This window comes from Pagrus pagrus (assembly GCF_965226575.1).
Source record: "Pagrus pagrus genome assembly, chromosome: 10".
Classification (NCBI taxonomy): Eukaryota; Metazoa; Chordata; class Actinopteri; order Spariformes; family Sparidae; genus Pagrus; species Pagrus pagrus.
In genome coordinates this window covers 2,066,245-2,091,617 of record NC_140194.1, presented here as the reverse complement: position 1 = coordinate 2,091,617, position 25,373 = coordinate 2,066,245, and the positions used below count along the sequence as shown (strand labels likewise).

Below are 25,373 nucleotides of genomic sequence, written 5' to 3'. Positions count from 1 at the left end.
TCAAACAGTAGAGGGCAGCAATGCGCCACTGTAGCGTCGAGTCTGCCGTACCAACGAAGAAGAGGAGGAACATCCGCGGTGACGTCACGGCAGGATGGGGCGGGCACAGTGAACTGGCGCCGGGAGATTCGATCCCTGACCGCCTTAAAATTCACTCTCGTACGTGAACTGGCAGAAAGCTGCGACCCGCCGCAGCCAGACGCGTGTTGTGAATGTTTTAGGAGTCATGTTGTTTCCCGTTGTTGCTTTCCAGAGCGGCGTCAGCGGCTGTTAAACCTCTTCCACACAGGTAGGTGTCTGCTTGGCTACCCGCGCTGCTGCTGCTGCTGCTACAGCCCGAGCAGAGCGCTGTCTGTTGCCTAACAAGCTAGCCCCGTGAACCAGACAACCGTCCCGACATATGTCCGAGGTGTACGAGCAGCAGCAGCAACATCAAGGTTAATATCAGCATTGGCTTGTTATTCACTGACTTTAATATCAGCGCGATTTAAGGTATGAAAGGCGCGCTGGCAGCATCACAACCTCTCAAATGCTAGCTAGTTTTAGCTAAAGCGTCCGTGGTTACCATGGGGTCATAAGAGAGAATGTATTCCTTTTATCCTATATCATTATAAAGCGTTACTCATATTATAAGAGGCTATATCTAAAATAACGTTTACTTCAATCTGTATTGAGTTCAAGGAGCTACTATTAGCTCTGTTTTGCTTGGAGGCCTTGGCGACCTCGGTCTCTAGTTCGGTGCTCAGCCGAAGAACGCACGACCTGTCCCCGGAGGACGCGTCGGGAGGTATTTGCCATCACAGATAACAGATTCATTAATACACGATGAAGGCACTTTGATGGGCAGTTGACAGTCAGAGACGCTCATTCTTTGCAGGGAGAGTTGTCACCTCTGATATTATATACTGTGCCAATCAACGTTAACATTAGCTAGCTAGTTAGCACAACATGCAGATTGTGTAACTTTTAACTTTGTGCAGCTGGTTGGGGCAAAGTTTGGCTCCACTATGCGGCCACCTGTTAAAGTTTTGAAACGCCATTTGAAAAACAGCTGACTGATGAATGTCTGTGAACGATTTGTTAATTATATTGATATGATATTTCATCCTGAATGTTCAGTGTACAGAAGTAAACAAGGATACATTTGTTGTCCACTGCAGTGCTGCTCTTACAGCTTGCTGACAGCTGCAAGGGTGAGCCATAGGGACTTGACATAATAACACAATATTTTTAAACTATATCACGATAAACAATAGATATCTTGATATCTTGTAATCTTCTCAAAAGTACTTAATAAATTTTAAGATTGGCACAAAATCAAATATTGTATATATTTTCGACCAAATACCTCGATATACCTCGATATTGCTCAATATTACAGGCGGTGACTGTTGGTACATTGACAAAATATGAACAAAATTAGATTTTTGATCAACAATCATCAGTAATGTGGATATAATGACCAAGTGGGTAAAAGCAGCTATTAGAACAGTCTGGAACATCCCGTCACCACAATGTCGCCCTTAAAACCAGGAAAACACAACACTTGTGTCATATCACAATATATAACAATATCCATAATCTTAGACAACATATACCCTCCTGTCAGAATAATCATTTTAATATCAATATATTACCCAGCTCTAGACATCAAAAGAAAATTAATCATCAATTATTTTTGATTATTGGGTAATCAGTCATTTTTCAAGTGACAGTGTCAAACCTTTACCTAAAAGCTTCTTAAAATGAAGGAATTGCTGCTTTCCTTTGTCATTTAAGATAATGACAATTAAAATTAGGATTACCCATAACAAGGTTGCTGTACAAGGTCCTTGACAAGTGCAAACAAAACATTTATAAATGCATTAGTAAAACATCAGATCATACAAAGATCAATACAAACTGCACTGTAAGACACATGAATTAGAATAAAAAAAATACATCCAAACAAAAAATGTGACACAAATCGTTAATTTAAGGGGAAGTATGCTGGCTGAGCACCGTCGCTAAGATTAGACAGCCTAACCTGCGTTCTTTCCCACTGTGCAGATGGAGGCCATGGAGGTGGACTCCCCAATGGAGATGCGGGGTAGAGGCAGCGGACAGCCAGCGGTTGCTGCCGCAGCTGCGGACTCCAACGCACCACACGTGATCTCAGACTCCAGCAGCAGCACGGAGGTGGACGAAGATGACGATGATGACAATGACGGAAGACAGATGGCAGCTCGCGTGCCGCCCAGGCTTCCTGCCACTTGGGCATTCAGTCAGAGAGCAGTTGGCAGCTCTGCAGCCACACCTTCAGCTGCTCAGCCCATACGGAGGAGACTCAGGTACCCAGAACAAATGCACAAAGAAGGCTTATTCATTTTTCTAACGTATACTGTGTAATACCATTTTTAACTGCTGTAACCCATCAGTTCGCACCTGGCATTGACATGCATCTTGAGTGACCACTTGTGATCAGAGCTCACTTATCTGCACAATATCCATTAATTAATTAACTGAAAGAAACAAGACACAACTTAATGTATTTAACACTGAATTTTCAAGAAGGCCTGAATAATTTTGTCATAGCTATTTTGCAAGGTTCGATAAGTCTATAGGGGCATTCACACCTGTATTTAGAGCTCCACCTGTGATCGGCTCTCTCAGGACGGATGTTAATGCCAAATGAGAGCTGCCTCTGATTTGTTATTCTTTAAATTCAGCTCCAGTTGACTTTAAGCCTGAGATGTTAGATTTGTGTGTGCTGCTCCAGGCAGGGCCTCAGAGTACACTACCCCAGCCAGACTGCAGCGCCCTCCAGAGGCTTTCCAGACTTCCTGCTCCGAGCACCGGCTGCCAGCGTGGCTGAACCGGAGTCCGGCAGCACCACCGAGGTCAGCGAGTCTGATGAGGAGGAGGGGACCGAAGAAGGCCCGCCTGCTGCTGCGGAGCCGGTCAACCCTGTGCCGCCGGCTAGTCCTCGCCTCAATGCCTCCAACCAACACACAGAGCCACGGGAAGTCGGTCCAACCAGTAAGTCCGAACAGCATTTACTTTATGTCGTTCTCTGGTTTTCACAGACCAGAACAGAGTCTGTGTTGTGTTCAGAGACTCTAGTGTGATTTATTTTTTCCCTCTATGTTCAGACTCCAGTTCAGCTGCAGATGGCGAGAGGACAGAAGCACAAAATCAAGTTATCCAGGTAACATTCAGACAGTTTCCCTTTTTGGTACTAGGGTGACCGCAGTGTTGAAATTTTCCTTCCACTTAATACACTTGTAACATTGGTGTTACCTGGTACGCCAGGTTTTGTTTTGGGTTTTTTTACACAAAAAGACGGCCACCATCTGTAGAGCGCTGTTTTCATCACTTGGCCTGTTTGGTAGTTGTAGAAGAAAATCATTTTGCTGTTATTACTTTTCTGTTATGTTTTCTTTGTATGATTTGGTGTCTTCCCTTCCATTTTACATTCATTAACAGACCTCTGTGAGTAAAACATCACAACGTCACAACGTTATTGTGAAGATAGTCTAGACATGAGTCCCTTTGATTAAAAGAAACCTTTTGTTAGTGCCCAGACCAGCCCTGTGAGAAGTCACACCACACGCTTCCTCTTAGCCTTTCAACATGACAATAGTAATCTAATTAACACTAAAGTATGATGTTTAACACTGGAAGGCCAGTGTATAATTAGCCTTTTGCTTTTAGACAGTTGCATATTGAGCATATGTAACTCAGCCCAGACTTTGGTATAGGGTTTCCCAGACGCCCCCTGTTGCTCAGCCCAAACCTATTGTTTCCTGTTACCTTTATGATACCGACCAAAAAGTCACTCTGGTCAGAGAGAACTTTGCATCCCTGTTGTGGACTTCTGTCTCCACTGATCAGTGACTAAAACTCATCTGAACCAGCCACAGAATTGGACCTGAAGGATTATTTTTTCTTCCACGTAGTACAAGTCGTCCCCGGCATCACTGGTATTGGTAGCAGGACCGACTCTTCATGGAGTTCTCTATTCTGATTGGATAGAGATGACAGGGATACCAGAAAATTTATTTTCTCTCTCACTGCACAAAGCAGGGGGAGGAGAGACATGGGTTACTAACCATGTTCACTCTCTTACAGAGCTATTTAACCCTGATTTTAGTAAGAAAATAATTACAGTATCTTTAATAACACCAATTATAATTCTGGATATTTTAATAATTTCAGCAGCAGCAGCTATCAGCTCCATCTTGTATGTTTCTGTTGTAGTGAACATTTTTATCTCAAACCGTCCTGTTTGAATCGGTACTTTGATATTTTTTAATGATATTTATTGTCCCTGTACCTTGAAACTCTTCGTGTCCACCTTTAGCCGCTCCCTGTGGCCTCAGCTTCTGTCCAGCTATCAACAAGCGAGGAGGGAGAGGGCGACAACTGCACCATCTGCTTCGAGGCATGGACGACAGCAGGCGAACACAGATTGTCCGCTCTGCGCTGTGGACACCTCTTCGGCTTCATGTGCATCCAACGCTGGCTGAAAGCTCAGGGCCCAGATGCTAAATGTCCACAGGTCAGCAGGGTTACTGTATTTTAACTGGAAGTTGAATCGGTCCTTTGTTTCCCCCTCAGGTGGCATATCCTGCTTCTCACACCTGGACTTTGATGATGACCTGTTTTTGTTGTTTGTCTTTAGTGCAACAAGAAAGCGAAGCAATCAGACATTGTTCGACTGTACGCTCCAAAGCTGAGAGCCCTGGACAACTCCGAGCAAGAAAGCTTAAAGAAGTGAGTGATGTTTCCTCTGCTTTACTGCCAACACACTGGATCTGTTGGACTCATATAAGCTGATTAGAGGCGGAAGTTTCATTTCAGTTTGCTGAAACTTCTGTGAAAGAGTTAACGTCTATGCTGCTAGAATAAATATCCCAACCGAAATTTCCCTTTTTTATTGTCGGACACTCGACGACTCTGGCACTGAAGGTGGTTGGCAAACTTTTTGTGGTTCATGGATAAATACCTGCGTGACCTATTGTGCCAAAGTTTTCATGTTGTCTAATGATATTTTGGCACTAACATCAAACACCTCCACAGCACTGTGCAGAAAGGTCTGGCTGCAAGCATCATTCTGCTATAAGGGGAAAGCTCTGGCTGTTTGAATTTCTTTAAACCAATCACAAACCAATTTCTTTAAATGTTGTGCTGTATTATTTCTGTTTCAACTTGCAGCAACTGTAAACAAGCCAGAAAATAATGTTGGATGTGGGGATTAAGTACAATTAAACCTCTAGATAAATATGCTCATGTGATTTTGAACGTCCATAGTGTTTTAAAAAAAAATAATGCATTTTATTGTGAAAGTGCAAAACCGTGAATGTTCCTCAGACTATAATCTTACCATTTAAAACTTTGGTTCATCCCTAGTAGGTAAAGTACTGTTGAGTGATGTCACTGATGGACTATTCATAGAAAACGTTTTTGTGTGTGTGCAGGTCTCTGGAGCAGGAGCAGTCTCTGAGGAGGAAGGCTGAACTGGAATCAGCTCAGTACAAACTGACACTGCAGGTGGTCACCAACAAATATGGACAAGCACAACAGGAGCTGCAGGTATCAGTGACTTCTGCTTCTTTTCTCTTTTCCTGAAACTTTTTACAGTTTGTAGTTGTGATTAAAGGGAATGTTGTTTAAAAGTTGTTACTCCACTTTATTGTTAGTACTGGCCAAAATGTGTCTAATGGTGAGAATTATAACAAATAATTGACTTTAAAATGTGTGTGAGTGAATGAGTCAGTTAAAAAAAAAAAAAAATCTGAGTAAAATAATGTTTTAATAACTATTTTATCAATGTACTTAATTGTAAATGATTTAAAGGCAGACTAATGAAACAGAATTATTAATTTGCAGATTACATGATATATAAAAAATATTACAATGTTTTTGTCATTCACGACATGATCTCTACAGTATTAGAACAGTTTGTTAAAAAGATACAACATAAATATTCTACCAATTAATAAATCTGTTTCCTTGTTTTGACACAAACTTAAGTTTCTTAATGTTTATTTGGAGAAGCTTGATTTTTTTTTTTTTTTCCAGGCATAATTAATTATCGGATTATAATTAAGCACTGACAAACTGTCCTTTGCATTCAGATGTCAGGAGATGGATCTGTTGACCTCTTCCTGGTTAAAAGCTTCCCTTTTTTTCTCTCCCTCTGTAGGAGCTGAGGGCTCTGATGGCCCAGGCTGGTAGAAACTCATTTCCCTCCTCTTCCTCCTCGTCCTCCTCCTCAGCGTCGTCCTCGCTCGTCTTCGGTCTTTCCCATAGAGCGGACGGCTCCAGGGCGGCACAGTACAGTTTCTCCAAGGCGGTGCTGGTGTCCCAGGCTGGAGGCTCCAGGGTTTTATCCTACTGTGAACCTCTCAGCTGCCTGTTGGCCTCGCAGCCTTCCCCTCATTCCACACTGGTGCCTGGTGAGACACACTTCCTTCTTCCTTTTGGCCTGTTAGCACCACGGCCTAAAGATGGCAGCACTGTTTCATCCATCTGTTTGTCCAGCACTTTGGGGTAGAGCAAAACATCTAGACAGACTGCTATGAAACCTAAAGCTGGGGTTGGTAATTTATTTTAGAAGCATTTCTTGTTATATTTGTAGAAAATCTCTTAACATCCTGACAGAAATCAATAAATCAAATGCAGTGTGTACCTGCCTACCCCTGTGCACTCATTGCCCATAAACAGAATCTTCCATAAGGCTCGGCACTAATACACTATTAACAGTTTGTGATTATCCTCATCAATTATCAAATATACCTGCGTCAGAAATGTGACAACGACTCCTTTTTAGACTTTATCTTAGCTTCACACATTCATGCTGTCCGAAGGATGAATCCTTTCACTTCCCTTTAGCACCACCCTCAGGACAAGATGTTGAATTGTAGCCTTATTTAATTGCTGGAACTTTTCCATGAACCCAGCAACCTTTTCAGGAGCCCTGAGAGTCATTCTCTCAATTTCCCAGCACGTATTCGGTCAGAAATTGGCGTGTGGATTCTTGGTTCTGGTCAAAACACTACAGTTGCTACATTGGAGGCAGTAAATCTCACACTGTGCATGACTAGTTATTAGTGTATCTTTGTTATCAGCCTAATCGTCTTCTTGTTCCTCTGATGCTGTGGAAACGCATCATGTTGCTAAGAGACTAAGCTAGACTCTCTGTTTAGTTTTTGTGTGACTGTTTGATAGAAAACGGCCGTTTGATTGCACACAGAACATCTTTTTCTCAGAGGCAGGTGTCCATGAAATTCTCCTCAGAGAATGACCCGTAGATATTAATGACCCCAACACCTCTGCTGTGGTGCCATCCTAACAACATACTTCAAACTCTGTGAAACACTAGATGTAAACAGACAAGAAATACTCAGATCACGGTGTGATTCTTAAGGCAGTCCTTATATTGTCACTGTGATGTGTGATACACTCTCACCGGTCACCTCTCTGTCTCCTCCTTCAGGCTGTGGGGTGAAGAAGGTGAGCGTTGTCAACATGAAGGCGAGTCAGTACGTTCCCATCCACAGTAAACAGATCCGAGGTCTGTCCTTCAACAGACAGAACGACAGTCTGCTGCTGTCTGCTGCTCTGGACAACACCATCAAACTGACCAGGTACACACACAGATACACACACACATACACTCACAGACACACACACACACACACACACACACACACACACACACACACACACACAGGGAAAACATCTAACCTGCTTTTTTCCCAGATTGTTCTGCAGTAGGTAGATGGATCTGCCGCGCAACAATTAAATACTTTGGTAAAACAACAATTCTGAGGAACGACATCCACTGTTTCCACCCTGAGGTAACGTCTGCAGCCTGAAGAATACAGCGAGCCCAGATAATCAGCCAAGAATTGAGAAGGTGCTGTTGCCTCAGACTTACTCTGATGGTACATGTCTGCAGGGGCGTGTTTTGGACTCGAGGGCTCGCGCCACTTTGAAGCTCTGCACGCTTGACCAACACAGGCTATGACATCAGTCAGCCACGCAAAGACTTGCTGGCTGAACATGATTGGATGAACTCCACTCGTCTGCTGTCTGCTCCGAAATTTGAAACCTGACCAACATTGCGGCTCATTTCTAAACATTCTGTTGTAAAGATAATTCACTGAAATGTATTTCTGAGGACATTTTGGCTGAGAGATGGGCACGCAGCTGCCAAATCTGTCTTCATTTGAACTCGACAATGATTAGATTTATAATTCTTCAGGAGTTTCCACAGGCAGCGAGTTGCGCTGGATGCCCCTGATTTGCATTTAGTAGCCGAGACCTGAACTTTATGCAAACTAGAAGCTGGCGACACGACCAGAATGCATTGCATGACTGCATAGACAACGAGTGGGAAGCGTAGAAACGACAGACCCTGTGGAGATGTACCATGAGAGAGGTGTGTGCAGCAGAGTCTTGGTTGTGATGTTCACCACATTTAGGTAAACACGTCTGAGAGCTGCAGTGTGAAAACAGCATCTCTGTGGATCAGCGCGCACGTGTACTGTACTGCAGATGGATTTGTTTTGTATTTGTAATGTTCATGTGCTGACGTGGGTCACACAGATTCTGGTATTGAGGAGATGCAGCTTTTATATTGTAGACCATTGTCTGATTTAAATGGACTTCCTACATGAAAGGAAGTTCAGATTTATGACCTTGAAAGAGTATCTGTGTGCAGAACCTGGTGTAGATCATTGCAATACATGCATATGGTTGACAGGTGAATAATATTCAAATCAAATTATGAGGCCCGCGAAGATTCACACCTCCCTCCTCCAAAACCACTGTATACACAGAGATGATGAGAATGAATTATAGTATCATGTGATAAATGGACTAACTGTGTGTGTGTTTGTTTTACAGTCTGCTGACCAACACGGTGGTTCAGACCTATAATGCAGGTAAACCTGTGTGGAGCTGTTGCTGGTGTTTGGACAACAGTAACTACGTCTATGCAGGACTGAGCAACGGCTCCGTGCTCGTCTACGACACCAGAGACACCAGCACGCACGTCCAGGAGCTGCAGCCGCTACGCTCCAGGTACAAACAAGTGCTGGTGTAGTAACGATGAAAGTGTTCACATGGCGAACACTGGTTCTGTTTGTTCCTGAAAGCTCTAACATGCTGATCTTTCCAGATGTCCAGTTGCGTCTCTGTGCTATGTCCCACGGGCGGCATCCAGCTCATTCCCCTGCGGCGGGCTGATCGCCGGCTCTCTGGAAGGCGGATGTTTCTGGGAGCAGGTCAGCGAGACCACGTACAGACCGCATGTCCTGCCGCTTGAGACGGCCGGCTGCACTGACATCCAAGTGGAGACGGAGAGCCGACACTGCCTGGTCACCTACAGGCCAGGTGAGACCCAGACGATGATGATGATTAACACTTGAAGCTATTTAGCATCTATTTCTGTGATAGATTAGTCCTGTCTCTATGTGGACGCTGTCTAAAAAGTCTTTTGTTAAGTCGTGCGGTTGCATTCAGATCATTTTTGCTCGTTGCGTCCTGAACTTGAATGCGAACCGGATTATTGCAACAGAACAGCAAGTGTTGAACAGTACGGTGTGAGAGCAGAGCAGAGCAGACGTGTATTTATGAGTGTTGAGGTCAGTTGTGTGAGTTTCCTGTATGAAACGTCCCGTCTCTCCTGCAGGACGCTCCAACCCGTCTCTGCGCTGCGTCCTCATGGCTCTGAACAGGACGCCTCAGCAGGACTCGAGTCAGCTGCCCAGCTGCTCCTGCTCTCCCGTTCAGACGTTCAGCGCCGGCTCGTCCTGCAAGCTGCTCACCAAGAACGCCGTCTTCAAGAGTCCAGATGGAGGCGGGACGCTTGTCTGCGCCGGGGACGAGGCCTCTAACTCTACCATGGTCAGTCCTGTTGGTGTGTGTGATCAGAGGCTGTCGGGAGTTTTGACGGTCGAGTATTTCAGTTGGCCTCAGTCCTGATGACATAACAAAGAAATGGAGTCATGTATTTTGACGAGCCTAAAGTTGATTTATTTTTATTATACATTGCCCTTTTATTTTGTCTAATGTAGTTGATTCTTTTTTGTAATTTCTCTTTTGAGAACATAGATTACCTAAAACACTTTCAATCAGTGTAATTGGATTATTTTGGTTGTTTGTCATTTTAAAGAGCCCCAAACCTGCCGAGTACATTTGAATATATACATTTATATTTGACTTTTTTTTTGTTATATTTGAGTTTAATTTTCAACAATCATCATTAAGTTTCCCAACAACTTTTTTTAAATTCAGTTGTTTTATTATATATATATATATTTTTTTCCTTTTGATTTATTAAGGTGCTTCTTTTTGTCATTTCATTCAGAGAACATACCTTTATCTGAAAGACTTGTTTTATATTCAATTAAAAGATAAAAGGTTATTATCGGTTGTTGATTTATCTCCTCCTCCTCCTCCTCCTCCTCCTCCTCCTCAGGTGTGGGATGCAGGCAGCGGCTCTCTGCTGCAGAAGCTTCCAGCCGACCTCCCGGTGTTGGACATCAGTCCATTCTCGGTGAACGGCGAGCACTTCCTGGCCTCGCTCACTGAGAAGATGCTGAAGCTCTACAAGTGGGAGTGATCGAGAAGGACTGAAACCGGAAAACTAGAAAAAAAAACAGACAGTCCCGGAGAACAACTGTGTGGAAACTCAAATGCTGCTGAACTTTTATCCGTACGTTTAGACACGCAAAAAAACTGATTACTGGGAGTGATTGACCTGAAGAAACATTTCAAATTCAACGTTACCATTTTTTATTTTTTATTTTTTGAACCAAACATCCTCATTTCTACATCTGGTGACCTTTGAGCTGCACAGGAAGCCAAATGAAGCCTGAGTCAGGTGTTAATAATTGGACGGATGGATAATGTAGCTGTATTAACCAGGTTGTGCTGCACCATGCTCCCAGTTATAAGGCTGTGTTTACATGAGTCAAAGGCCAAATTATTAATGTATAAGTTAACACGTTTGACTTCTGGTCAGTCTGTCCACTGGAGTCCTGTTATGCTCAGATTGTCCTGTTGGTGGTTGTCGGCTGTGAGCTGCTGTTTTTAGTCTGATGGAAGTGATGCTTTGGAGGAAAGTGGTGACATACCGACATCTGTGTGTGTCGGTTGTAGCTCTCCAGCTACAGAGCTGATGGATTTTGTTTTGATTTTAATGGTCCCTTTTGTCAAACAGAAAAAAGGCTCCTGCTGCAGTCCGTCGCTACAGTTTCTATCTTCTTCTGTCTCATTTGATTCTTTTATCTTTACCCTCTGAACCCAAACATCAAGTGCCAAAAGACTCTGCTGTTGTACATTTTACTTTCCTTGTTTTCTTTCTAAAGGAAGTTGTATATATGTATATTTGCTACCAACTGTTTGTGTACGACTTCAAAGTTAATAAAAATTATGACTTATTTTTAATTAAAGTTGTATGAGTGGACTGTTTGATGTTGCTGTGGAAAAATCCCTTCAGGTTTTCATGTTTTTGGATGTTTTCTGGCTCTAATAAAGAAACATTGTGTGAGGTTTGCATACAGTTTTGGAAAAAAATGAGTTTAAGGTTCACAAGTCATAATATTCATGTGATACGTGATTTTAAAAAACTTCTGTAGAAACATGATTGAAGTGTAGAAGCTTTGCATTCAGCACTTTTTGAGGAAAATGTCATGAAACAGCCTTTTGAAAAACTAACATAGCATAAAGCACTGAGCAGTGAATCAGAATCAGAAATACTTTATTAATCACCAAGGAGCAAATGTGGTTATGTCACACTCGATTCTTCTAGAGTAGGAATGTCACAGTAGAGTAAAATTATAAAATGGAGAAAGATGATAAGAAATAAGAATAGCTAAGAATAAAATGTCAAAATATGCACATTAAACTACGATATGACAACTATACTGTATATACATCGATCAGAGTAAAACCACTGACCGGTGAACTGAATATTATTGATTGTCTCTTTACAAGGAAATGTTCTGCTAAGGAAACTTTGGGTCCTGGCGTTCTTCTGGATGTTCTTTGACACACAACACTCATGTAAACACTGCTGCAGACAAAGTACACCCTCATTGCTATTTCTCTGACATGTGCATATGTGAGTTCAAATATTTTCTTAAGATCCATTTCTTCTGCCCATCAAACAAACACTGGCTCCTCTCTTTCGTTCTTCTGCAAACACTCCACCAGTTCATGCTGGCTGATGGACCGACTGTCTCGTGATGAGAAGAGTCTGAGAGATAAAACAAAAACAGATCTCAGTCCAGACTAGCAGTCAAAAGAAAATTGATCAACAACTTGATTCATTTTCAAGCAAAAATGTCAAACTTTATCTGACTTCAGTGAGAGAATGTCCTTTTAGTTCCCATTACATTTACTGAAGTAATGTACTTAAAGGTGCACTATATAGTTTATTTTTATTTTTGTGAAACTTTTATTTGTGAGGTGTTTTTAAAGCTTTACATCTTCAGCTGGAACCAACTTTTTAAATACATTAATCTTCCATTAAAATAATAAGGAATACCGGGAGACGACGTTTCCATGTCGGCTGTGTGATTGGTTGACTCAGAGCAGGAATTAATTATTCATGAGCTGTCCGCTGCCATCCTAGAAAGAAAAAAAAAAAAACGGGAGCAACTTTACTCCTAGGTCCCATATTTCCGACAGCCCGTGAATGCAGCAGCAGGCTGACTGGCTCTGTGAAGATGGCGGACTGTATACGTGTTCCTCTGCTCCTGCTTCTGATGTGCATCTTGCCGTCTGTGCATCCAATTCAAGGAGAAAACAACATTGTCGCCAAGCTTGCTTCTAAAGATAATAACCCACAGAATCCAGCCGGAGGTCCGGGGCCGGCCGCGGTGAACCCGGGAGCCGCTGAGAGGAACCTGGGCGCTGGGGCCTCGCTCACTCGGAGGCGCTCTCCCGGCTGGAAGTTGGCTGAGGAGGCGGTGTGCAGGGAGGACCTGACCCGGCTTTGCCCCAAACATTCGTGGAACAACAACCTGGCGGTGCTCGAGTGTCTCCAGGACAAGAAAGAGGTAAAATAGCAGGACGGGGTGCTGTGGTCGCAGGGAAAAAGCAGGGTGTGCCTGGTGAACGAACCAGCTAGTGTTAGCTGCCAGGATTAGCCTTTGCTAGTAATGAGAGAACGTCACGCTAAATGCCGGTCAAAAATCCAGCAATTTATTACTTATGAGACTATATTCAGCATGACATGCGGTGTAGAGCAAGTTTAAACACAACATCACAATCGACAGGATCCACTTCTCAGTTCGGCATGATAAAGTGCCACGAATGGCTCTTATCATCTTAAACACTATCAAGTTTTTGAATCGTGTCGCCTCGTATTTCTTGTCTTTAACGTCTCTCTTAAACACACCAAATTGGAGCAGCGTAACGTCGATAAACAGAAAAACAATGGGATCATGCTGAAATAAATGTTGCTATGGTGAACACTTCTGAGCCGAATCAACCAGAAGACACAGTTATTACAGATTAATCCTCAAGATTTTGTTCTGCTTGTTAGCAGCGATTTAGCGGCTCAATATAACGTTAAAGTGGAAGATCATTAGCGCAGCTCGGAGGTACGAGACGTCGTGCATCTGGACTGGAAGTTAGCTAACAGCTAAACGTGTAATTTGGCCATTAAACTTGCCAACCTGCAGGTGTAACAGTCCAGAGCCACAGGACACCACAAGGTGTTTCGGATAAGTGAGCCCCTGGTAACTTTTTAAACCAGGTTAGCGATCATAACGGCTGCTAACTATTTGCTAACGGCGGTTGTCACTCTGCTAGCAGTTGTAGCCTGAGCGAGATGTTAGCCCAGATAACCGTTACCGAGCCTTCCGCTGCTGGATGTTTAGCTTTGTGTATTTTCGGTAATTACAGCGTTTCATTTAATTTTAGACCGTAACGCTGAACGGCAATACGCTGTAATTACTTAAATGACTGACAGCTTAGCTAAACTGTGACTGTGTGTGGGTTCAACCTGGTCTTTTGAGCTTCTTCTATGTAGCTAACGTTAATGTGAGGCAGACAGGACAGTTTATATCCATTTTGTCTGGAGAGACTCTCCTTTTCTCCCCTGGGAAAAGGTTGTCAGTGGCCTCCCACTTCAGCCTGGGGCAGCACCATTAGCAGTCACTGTGGTTTTATTGTAGTGAATGTTGTCCTGACATGTTTAGGCAACACACCACCAGAACAGTGATCAGAAATATAAAACTACTGACACACTCCACACCAGAGCCTATACAACGCTTAATGTTCAGGCTCCTATACCTTATATCTTAATGTCAGGAATAAGCCACGCTTGTTGTGCAAGTTTTCTAAATTCCTTGTACAATGTTGCCTATGAAAATACAGTTTAAAGGTGCAATATGTAAGAATTGGCTGCCTGTTAAATTCATACATATCATCATCATAACCACTTACTTTAGCTCAGCTTAGTTAGCTTAGTTAGCCGTGCAGCTAGTGGTTTGGACTGGGAGCCCTCCTGGACTTCAGTCATACCTACGGTGACGTGTTCACCACATATTAGCCCCTGATAGACAGCCCTAAAGACTACAATAACATTTTAGCTATATAAAACATATGGATACTTCTACAGTCTATACTTCCAAATATTTCTGTATTATCATGTGGTTTAGTATTATGTCTAGCGTACACGATTTAAGTAACGTTATAATAAAGTAATTGTTTTACCCGTTCATAAAAAGTTCTACATTGTCCCGTCCGTATCGTAATGAATTGTGGATAATTAAATCGGTGAAGTCTGCAGGCCAAGCGGACTGCCTTGAAGTCAGTCTGCCAGACTGTGTGTTTACATTGCTTGCACAGGAGCTTTGGACCGGGACGGGACAGGCCAGTGCTAGCTGGTTAGCACGCTAACTTCAGTAGATATCTCTGCAACACAATACATACGCAACATGATATCAAAGCTGCGTTTTTTTGCACTCTGTGGAACATTTTCAACAAAAGTTCCTACATATTGCACATTTAAAGAATCTATGTTAAATTTAGTCAATAAGTAGTCACAAATAAGGGACGGGGACAAGGTGATGTCCTGTTTTGCTCGGCCAATGACCAAAAAGAAATATTTTATTGATTTGGTGCCCGTTAACTTACCATTTAAAGAGGCAATGTGTAAGATCTTTAGTTGAAAATGTTCAAATAATTTTCAGCAGAATGTGAATCGGTTTAGCGACTGAAGTAGGTGTTATTCACACACACGCTGACAGTTGTTCACACATACGCTGACAGTTGTTCACACATGATACGCTGACAATTGTACACACCCTGATCAGAGATACAATTGATAACTTTCTTCCTGATGTGCCGTAAAATGAGACTTTATTTATTCTGGGGGAAGCTGTGAAAGGGAAACACAATGAGTAGTTTCCCAGCAGCTAGTGGATATCTCGTTTCAGCACAGTCCACTGGCAGTTGTTAAAGACACACAGACAATTTCTCATTACTTTCTCATTGAGGCTCACAGTCGGTAATCTTTCCCTGTCTTGTTGGTTAGTTATTGTACTTGTGATTTTCAGGTCACCAGGTTGCTTTTGTGACCTTTAGGCCCATTCAAGTGCGTCCTGAGAGATCAGGTCGGGGCTGTGGCTGCTGGCTGGGTGGCGGCTGACTGCTCACTCTCTTCTTTAAGCTCACTAGCTGCATGTCAACAGCAGAACTACAGCAGACTGAGAGACCTCTATACGCTACAACAGGAGCTTACCGCAGCTAAGACAAGGCCTTGGTTTGTGTCCATTATCTGGTTACTCTGAATCACAAGACGGCGTCTCCTCTAGTGGTTAAAGTCATCATGAAATACTCTGGCCTCCAGCTGGAGAAAGGCTAAAAGATACATTTTAAAGAAAGACGCACTGCATGAGGTGTGAGAGTCGGTAAAAGAAAATTCATGTATGAACGGCTTAAACAGCTTTGAAGATTTCAAGCATAACACCACAATAAAGGCACCATTTTGTAGTTCCTGTAGTTTTCAGTGGTAAGGTTGGTTGCTACTAATCAGCATTTGCATTATTGAAACGTGAAGTAAAGCTGCTCAGTTAATCGCCGTTAAGAAAACCAATTAAAAACACGTTTACCGACAATCAGATGAGCGCAAATACTATAAAGTTTCATCTTACAAATATTTGCTTATCAAAATAAATGTGAAATAATGGTGTAAGAAAATGTATTTAATTAAAATACAAGTAATTTGAAATTTAAAAAATACAAAAGACAATCTATACAAACTGATATTATTAATGTAAGCTATTGATTAGCCTCAATACGGGTTGGATTTTGTTGAGCCAGTTGTTGGACGTGGCAGTGGGATCTGGGAAATCATGCAGATCTTTTTTCTGTTTGACATTTTTTACACAAAATAATTTACTGCTGAAAATAGTTGGCAGATTAATTGATAATTAATATAAAGTTTAGTTGCAGCCTTACGGTGAAGTGAGCATCATAATTAGAGCTGAACTGATTTGTCGAATTACAGAAAATGTGGATTTACTTCTTTCGTCTGTTTTATGTCGTTAATGGACATCTTTGGATTTTGGGCTGAAGCTGAAGTGAAATAAGCGTCTGAAGTAGACCTGGAATGTTAAGTTGGCAATTGAGTTAAGAATTGATTCAATGTTTCGGTCCTTTTAAGTAAAAACATTTGTTGGCAATAAATTGATCTGTAGATTGATCAGCAATGAAAGTTATCATTATTTGCAGCCCTGATAGGAATATTCACTCTGTGATTGACATTTTTAAACAAATTTTTGATATATTATAGAACAAACATTAGAAAAGCCATGAACAGATGGCTGCTCCGATAATGCTCAATACTAATTAAGTGCAGGCAATAAACGAAGACATCAGATGTTTAATTTGAATGCAAATCAACCACAAACATTTGTCTGGTCTGCCATTTTTAATATACTGATAAAATTTAAGCGAGGAAATAACAGTGAGTCAAGCCAAAAGCCAAATTAAATGCAGTGTCCTTGTTTTGAATGTCCTCAGTCTTCACACATGGCGGCACGTTGACATATCAGCAGCATCTACACCAGTTTCAGGTTGCCGACCGACTTCCTGGGAATTTAATTCCATCTCGTGTTGTAACCATTTACTCAGAACAAAGAGCTTCCTCATTCTCGTCTTCATGACACAGTAAAGTTCAAGGCTGAATCACTGTGTTGACAAATCATCAGTGTCTATTATCATTCTTTAAAACTTAGAAATACAGATACTTTGGAAGCTTTAAAAGAGTTTAACCAACCTGAATTTCTCTGACATTCAGCATATTTACCACTTCTCTTCTGCTATGAAAGATATCAGTACTCTTTATTTTATAAAAAGTAAAGAAACACCAGAAAGACCAAAAGTACGTAAGGTATGTATTTAAGTAAATATGTCAAAGTAATCATTTAGTCCATCACAGGTGCAAAACTAAAATCAGTCCCTCTTTATGAGCTGTATTATGAATGCAGCTAAAGACCCAGTGAACCCGGGTTTCGGTGTGTGACGTCTCCTCTCTCAACGCCGGCCACCAGCGCTGCTGTTGAGGAGCTACCGTGGAGCCGGTCCACCTTCTGTGTGCCCAGCTGGCGCTCTGCTGCTGTTCTTTGGTTCGAGGGTGAGATTAAGAGCTGCTTTTAGACTCGTAGCATTCTTGTGTGTCTCTGGCCTGCCCGCTGTCAGTCCTGCCGGTGGCTGTGGTTTTGTGTACGTGGTGCAGAGACTCAGAGTCCAGAGGGAGGAGGCTCCGGAGATTGAAGGTTTTGCTGTGGCCTGTCAGCTTGGTGAAACCTCCATGTGTCTGTTTCTGTCTCAGCCTCTCAGTTGTACCCAGTTTGTGTCCAGTTTGATGATCAGCACATTACTAAGGCTACAGGACTTTCTCTTTAAAAAACAAACCTGTTGGTGTATATTCGGCTGCTGTTGAGCATCACGAGGAATGAAACCTCCAACTCCGAGTCTTGGCACAAAAGGAGCGCTGTAGGGTTGACGTAATCTTGTAGACCAACCCAGAAGTTAGCATCGGCCTGGTTCCCTCAACAAAAAGCCTATGGTATTTTTTTAATTGGATTTTGGATTGTTGCAGAAAAAAGCTCTGTGGCAAACACAAGTTTAAGACACTCGCACATTTTGTTCAGCGAGATGATCTTCACAGATCAACACCACTTTTGTGATTGTCGAAGCGTGAAATGAGGGAACAGGATGTACAAAAACGATAACTGATTAGGACTCATTACTACAACACTCTCTACCACAGTTCTTGATGAAGCTGTTTGTCTGATACCCAGTAGTGTTTTTACATTCGATACTTTTGTCTGACAGAGATGAAAAATCTTTTCTGAAGTCTTAAACTGAAGTACAGTTGTTTACCGTTGGTTTTTGTGAGACTTCTAAGTCCTGGTTGACTTCATATCAGACGTAAATGACTGTACTTCATACTTTATTCACAATCGCCATTCCAGTTCATCCTGAGCTGGATGGGGTTGAGTTCAGGTTTCTGTGCAGGCCGGTCACATTCTTCCACAGAAACCTGGGAAGACTATTGGCGCTTTTCCACCGCTTGAGTCAAACCGTGTCATGCTGATTTGATTAACCAGTTTAGCCGTGCTGAGCCGTACCTGGGATGGACCTCCTCTGCAGCGGGGCCAAATTATTCCTGCTCTGCCTCCAAGCTGCAATGACGTTGCATGACTGCAGCCAAACTGTTAAGACCCCTGCCACCCCCCACAAAATAGTCTCTGTGCTCAGCTCTCGGTAGTATTGTAGCCTCTAACTGAACCGCTGAGGTTTAAAGATTTGAACTTTTAGACATCAGCTGTATTTTACTGTTTCATCATGTTTTCTTTCAGCTCGCATGATGTTGCTGCTTCATACTAAAAGTTTTTAAACTACTATACAAAGGTGGACTTTTATTATGAAGATTTGATAGGAAATAAAACATGTTTATCACCCAATTGGCAGAGCTTTTTTAGCAGCTGTTCCTCTATAATACTGCGGGAAGGACAAGTATTTAAAGCTGCTCATCTGACCATTAAACAAGAAAAGCATGTCCTCAGTTAAAGATTCACCTTCAATTTGTTAGTCCTGTTGTAACAGTCACATGAAGAGACAAACACAAACTGATGTGTACAGCATCGCTGCTGTGGCATCACAAGATATCGCTTCATTGGAGCTGTGGAGGCCAAAAGTATGCAAATGGATGATGTCAGGTGTCCAAATACTTTTGGCAGTTTTGATTGTACTGCTACTTTTACTGTTTCCACCACTGCTGTCTGAACCTGATTGTTTTGTTTTTTTTAGCAGCATGTCAGTTTCAGGGCCGCTGTGTCCTGATGATAAAACAATAATAGAAACATCTCTGAGTACTGAATCTCCACCAGTACGCTGTTGCTTTTACAGGATTATTTTCCATTATCCTGAACAAAGACAGAAGCTTTTTGTTTATTCTATACATTTATTTTGGTACTCTACTAAAAAGAAGAAGAAAATGTTCCTGGTTGCTGAGCAACATCCTTTTGTGTCCTTCCAGTGTGTGACGGTCCATTCAGGCTCGTTGTTGACGTTTATCCTAAAGTGTTCAAGTGTCTAACTGCAGCTCTGCTACTCTTGTGAAGCCGAAACAATGTGGTAACCAGTAATGAAAAAAAACAGATGCATCACTGCCCGTGGCTCATCATCTACTCTTAGATTTAGTGATACTTTTATTGTCGGGACTCGTATATTCAGTTACGGAAGTTTGGAAAATGCTTAATTTAAACGGTTACATTTTCATGGTTAGGTGAGGCATGTTTTTCATCTACACAATCATGTAAACAAAACATATTTTGATATGTGACGGATGATGCCCGATGTGCATAATTAGGAATTAAAGAATGATGTGGATGTCAGAACGGTTGGAGGCTGCCTCCCTATCCTGCACGTCGGATGCTTCTGGCCTTCATGTTGTCCATTAATTCATTATTATGGACATCTTGATGGTCATTGTCCCGCTTGAAATGTGGTCACTTGACAAAGAAAAAATAATTAAGACCACTAATTTATATTTGAACTTATTTCGCAAACAAACTCTGAAGTTTTTCACAAGCCACGCTTTTCCCTGGCAACACCTAAAGGGTTTCATTAATAGCTTGAACAATCATGACAATCCAGGTTTATATCCAATGGAAACAGACGGACCTTAGATACGAGCAATGAGAGACAAACTAGTCAGATCAGCTCACGGAGCCCCTCGGCTCAGCTATTAACCAGAAGGACCACCAGTCTGTGGTTGATACAACAGCCCGACAGCCGCCAGATGAAACGCTTTGGCGGACTTAAGCCAGCACAGAGTGGTGGGCTCATGGTGCAGGCAAAATTAAGAGGAGTTTGCATAACTACCAAAATTGTAGTGATACAAAGCTGGCTGAAAATCGACAAAGCTCTTGTTTAAGGACAGTTTTTCTTTGACTTTTGTACAGTAATACTTTAATGCATTCGTCTTTTTTTTTGTTTGTGAAGGACTTACAACTATTCAAACGTCTTGAAAGTCCAATTTAAGGTACAATCCTAACTACCGTGATGGCAATACACCACCAGTTAGACAAACTCATAATTTACAACTGAAGAGATTCACTTAAATAGTTTTTAAGATGATCTCGTATTGTTTGACTTGTGCAGTCAGGTTGAAGCCTGACAAAGATTTGCATACTGTAGAAAGTAACAACAGTTTCCAGAGCAAACGAGAACCTTAAATAAAACACACCCATGTAACCGCGATGTTTGATCAACTTATCATCGACTGTGGGCGTGTGTGTGTGCACATGGTCAAGTTTCCTTCTGCTGGAGTTCAGTTTGATAAAAATGTCAGCGTAAGAAGAAGCTGTTTCCAGTCTTCTGTTTTATTAGTGGTGATGAAAACATACATGTCACACACCTGACCTGAACTCTACCCAGCTGTTTGGTAGGAAAAAACGGCGCAAGGTTTCTGATTGGAGAGTCGAACACACGGTGTGCAGCGACTCCGCTGAAGTTAAAGACTGGTTCTAGCTGATCTGAGCAATTAAAATATGCTTAAGCAGCTACTCTTTGCTGATGTGCTGCCTCTGGAAATCCGTGATTAGTTTCTGATTGGCTGATTGAAAGTGCAGCATGCATTGTTCACCATCACCACAAACGTTACAGGATGCAGCTGCATTAACTTCCGTCTTTGTTGCAGCTGCTGGAGGTGATCTGGTGCCATGACATTGTTGTGACGGCCCATTATTCCAATACACTAATAGTCTGAGAAATGTCCCATCGGACTGAAAGGCCATTGGTGCGACAGCGTAATTGGATAGTTATTTTAACCAACAACCATCAAAAACAAGGTCACCTGACGAGTCACCTGACTTCATCCGCTCCTGCACGTCCAACTTCAAAAAGATATTAGGGGCAAAAATCTCTCTGTAGAGTGTTTTTCTGAACAACATCCTTTTGGAGCAGAGTGTGTTTGTTTTTTCGGGATAATGGGTTGTTGGGCAAATGTTACACCTTTTGGACTGAAGATCTGATTTTGTTTTTTTACTCCTGTGCTGATATCCAGTGGGGCATCTCATTTGTGGCTGGTCTATACTGCCAGACCGGCTCTTTTCTCTAAAGCATAAACAAAGAAAAACTGTTCACTGTTTTTGCTATTTTGACTATTACTACTATAACTACTACTAAATTATTTTGATAATCAATTTTATCCTTAATTTAAGTCCTTTTTTACATGCAGACATGCCAAACATTCTCTGGTGCTGCTTCAAAATTGTGAAGATTTGCTAGTTTTTTCTTTTTGATTGAAATTAAATATTTTTGGGTTTTGAACCATTTTTTCAACAAAACAATTCCAAGACATTACCTGGCTTTTAAGAAATTGTAATAGTCTTTTGTTTTTTTACTCTGTTCTGACATTTTGTAGACCAAACATCAATTAATCAATAAGATATTTGGCACATGCTAATATACATTATTCAGAAAATACAGGTACAAAATTAAGATACGAGGTGACGTTTCCCTGGCTTTAGGTAGAGTGAGCCTTCTCAAAGACTTTGTGTCAGAAGTTGGTGGAAATCATCTGGTCTAAGTGATTTCATGTCAAATCATGTGTACTTCTGGTTTTCAATACATTTGATTTCAGTTAGTTGATTTTGGCTGTCAGCTCTGTGAACTCAACAAACTCGGCTGCTGTGCTCTGTGCTTCATGACTCAGGAGGTGTTGGGAATAGCTGGTTTGCCTCTGCATTATCCCCTCTTTCTATCACATCATGTGTCATTTTCTCTCTCTCACCCACTTCCAATTATAGCTCAACCTCATGCCAGTTTTCCCAAGACGAAACCAGGAGAAACTGATTAAGTTTAATTTAGCTGCAGCTATTAAATGAGATGGAGGCTTTCACAGTTTTCACTTTCGGTGAGTGGAGTAGGAACGTTGGTAAACAGCGAGCCTGAATTCTTGGGTCCTGACTAAAGTATGTGAAAGGGTGTGTCGGCTGTATTGGTTTTATTTCCTCCTGTTGTGTTAGATCACTGCTCTAACAGCTGCCTGCAAACTCAGAGTTAGATTGATACAACAGCCAATTGTTGTATCAGCCTGATCCACCTGAACGGGTAATATCCTGTTGACATATGAAAGACTGGTTTCATCATTGTTAGTTTATTTTGGCTTTTAAATCAATGTTTAATTGATCAGATTAGAAGATTAGTCTTTCCGAACTTGCAGATCCTCTGACGGAGCTGGACAGACGCCCACATGAGTCACATTGTGTTCTGCAGCAGTGTGATGTGACGTTTTGGCTGAGTCCTGAGGTGGACTGAGCGGGTGCAGAGGTGGGGTTTTTCCCCGCTGCCTGGTCCAGAAACACTGAGTAAAATAAATGTCTTGCTCTGTTTGATCTAGCATCAGACTGACCGGCTCCATCCAGGTTAACACCCCCCCACGCCCTCCACCCCCATCAGCTTAACTTTGGTACATTCTGCCTTTCATACACTTTGCTGACACTGACAGACTGATCGTGTTGACTTTAAAAACAGAAGCACCAGAATTACAGGTTGAGCCTCCATAAACAAAACAAAAAATCAAGGCAGTGGATATGGGAACAGACTGTATTTTTATGCTTGGCAGGATAAGTGTCATATCCATTCAAAATCAGCTTAGTTTTGTTTGTTTTTGCTTTTTTACAGTTTTATTATGTGACACTAGTTACTGTCAGAGACCGTCTATGTAGCACTTTAGTATCTCTGCATGTACAGGACCATCGGTGGTAAAGCTGCAAATCAGTGTGCAGGATTTAATGTCAATTTATTTCCGTCTTTTTATTTCTATTTTCTATTCTATTTTCTTATTTTTACACTGTATTATTTGGTTACTAGATAATTTCAATTTCAAAAGGCAGTCCCTGCTAAAACAAGCCTGAAAAGAAATGCTGTGGGAACAAAATACAATAAAACCTCTAAATACAAATGTTCATGTGATTTTTTTAATACATCCTTAGTGTTGTTAAAAATAATAATTGTGAAACCGCAAAACCAAGATTATTCCTCAGACTATAATCGTACAGACAAAACTTAATGTTGTGAGTGGAAGCATCCACAGAGCAGCAAAGTTTAAAACCACAGCAGGATGTCTTAAAATCTTGTGTAAAATCTTAACTGCAAACCTAAATCTAATGGAAACATACAAAATTGTCCTGTTTCCTGACTCTGTAGAGTCTTCGAGGTAAAATGTGAGATTTGACATATCTTAAAGCAATCTTTATGTTCAGTGTGCTGGACTGTCGTGTCATTTGCTGAACAAGTTAATAAATTATGTTTTTCTCATATTCCAAAGGTGCATTAATGAAAATCCATCAGTATATTGTTGAATATTTCTAAAAACAAAAAAGTACCAGTACTTTCAAAACTAAAAAAAAACGCACAAGGAGGAGCCCTGATGCTGGTTCCACTGTGTTGTTCTGGAGGTGGGTGTGTCAGTGGTGGCTGGTCAGTCTGGGTCACATTTCCAGGACCGTTTATTTAGTTTTCCACCCAGTTGACCACTGCGTCAGCTCTGTGCTGTTTATAACATCTGCTGCTCCGTAACCCACCGTACCGTCCTCTTCTTCAGTACGACCAGGCTGGGACCCCCACCTCCACCACCTCCACCCCCCCACCACCACCGCCACGCTGCGTTTACTGTCTGTGTAAAGAGCATTGTGACACTCGACTGTAAATAAATCACACACACACACAAACACACATGAATATTCAAACGCACACAGACAGCCTATTCCGGGCTCGCGGTGCTGCTGCCATGTGGTAAACAGTCAGAAGCTCTCCGGCCATCTGCAGAGCTGCGATTTCAAAGACACACACACACACACACTCTCTCAGTCCTCCATTGGGAGTGATTTGTGCTTTTCTCTGGTTTAAGGGGGGGGGGGGGGGTGTCCGTTGGTCTGCAGGCTTTTGGCTGCCAGGAAGTCGGACAGGTCACCTCAGGTCAGCACAGTACAGCACAGCAGGAAAATAACTCTGGGGGACCACCGGCCCAAAGTGTCGGTATTTAATGACTGAAGAATGAGACTCACAAATCTGCTCTTTCTTCAGACGCTGTAAAAGTTTGTCTGCTTACACCCTTCTCACACTGGTCCCGCTAACATCCACTAACATGTGGCTTTTGTTTGCAATGTGTATGATCGGGGTTTACTCCCGGATCAATTAACCCTGCCGTGGTCTCTAGTATTTGTCGACTCTGGCTCAGCTCGGCTGTGATGTGAACACAACGCCCGGATGAATATGTAACTTTCTCTCCCTCTCAGGAGCACTGCTATGGTGTGTGTTGAAGTTAAGGCCGCTGGCTTGTTGATATCTTTCCATCCGTCTCTCTGTTACGCAGCACTTGAACATTCAGTTGGTGCTGAGTTTGCAAGAGAAACTGTTAAAGATATTCAAAAAGTAACTATTGTTTGTGGCTGCCGTGTCTGAGCCGAGTCAGCGGCCCGATCTGCACTGTGCATGTGCAACTTTCAGCAGAGATGAGAAAGAAGTGAGATGTCTCACTCCTTAGAAACTTCCGTTATCACCTTTGGAAAAAACAATGTGTGTGTTTTCTGATGAGGTGTATGATCTGCTGCTCTCTACTGTTCCCTGTTTTTCCGGCGCATCCTTAATGACGAACATGACACACAAGGGGAAAAAAACAACAGAAGTGCAAACTGGCAATGTTGAAAGAGTCAATCACCAACTTTTAGCAGGTTTACCAACATTTATAAAGACGTGTATACGCACTCATTTTGGCGTTGAAGTTGTAATAGTGTTGCTTTAACTGTTGCTGTAACTTTCCATCTTTTTTTTGACCCAAAACA

General features: G+C 42.1%; 2 protein-coding genes across 2 annotated transcripts in view; both read left to right on the top strand.

Moving 5' to 3' along the window:
- The first annotated feature begins 104 nt into the window (after positions 1–104).
- Positions 105–11,447, top strand: rfwd3 (ring finger and WD repeat domain 3). The gene is made up of 13 exons (XM_084363254.1): positions 105–289; positions 2,050–2,330; positions 2,759–3,018; positions 3,132–3,187; positions 4,343–4,540; positions 4,664–4,755; positions 5,460–5,574; positions 6,188–6,440; positions 7,481–7,631; positions 8,896–9,072; positions 9,170–9,384; positions 9,683–9,897; positions 10,472–11,447. The coding sequence occupies exons 2-13, from the start codon at positions 2,050–2,052 to the stop codon at positions 10,613–10,615; spliced, it is 2,157 nt and encodes a 718-aa protein (XP_084219380.1). The 5' UTR covers positions 105–289; the 3' UTR covers positions 10,616–11,447.
- A 1,276-nt stretch (positions 11,448–12,723) lies between these two features.
- Positions 12,724–25,373, top strand: part of glg1a (golgi glycoprotein 1a) — a 35,592-nt gene continuing 22,942 nt past the window's right edge. The window contains exon 1 of the mRNA XM_084364637.1: positions 12,724–13,058. Within this exon, the coding sequence (XP_084220763.1) occupies positions 12,726–13,058 (333 nt within the window). The 5' untranslated portion in view covers positions 12,724–12,725. The remainder of the gene's footprint in view (positions 13,059–25,373) is intronic.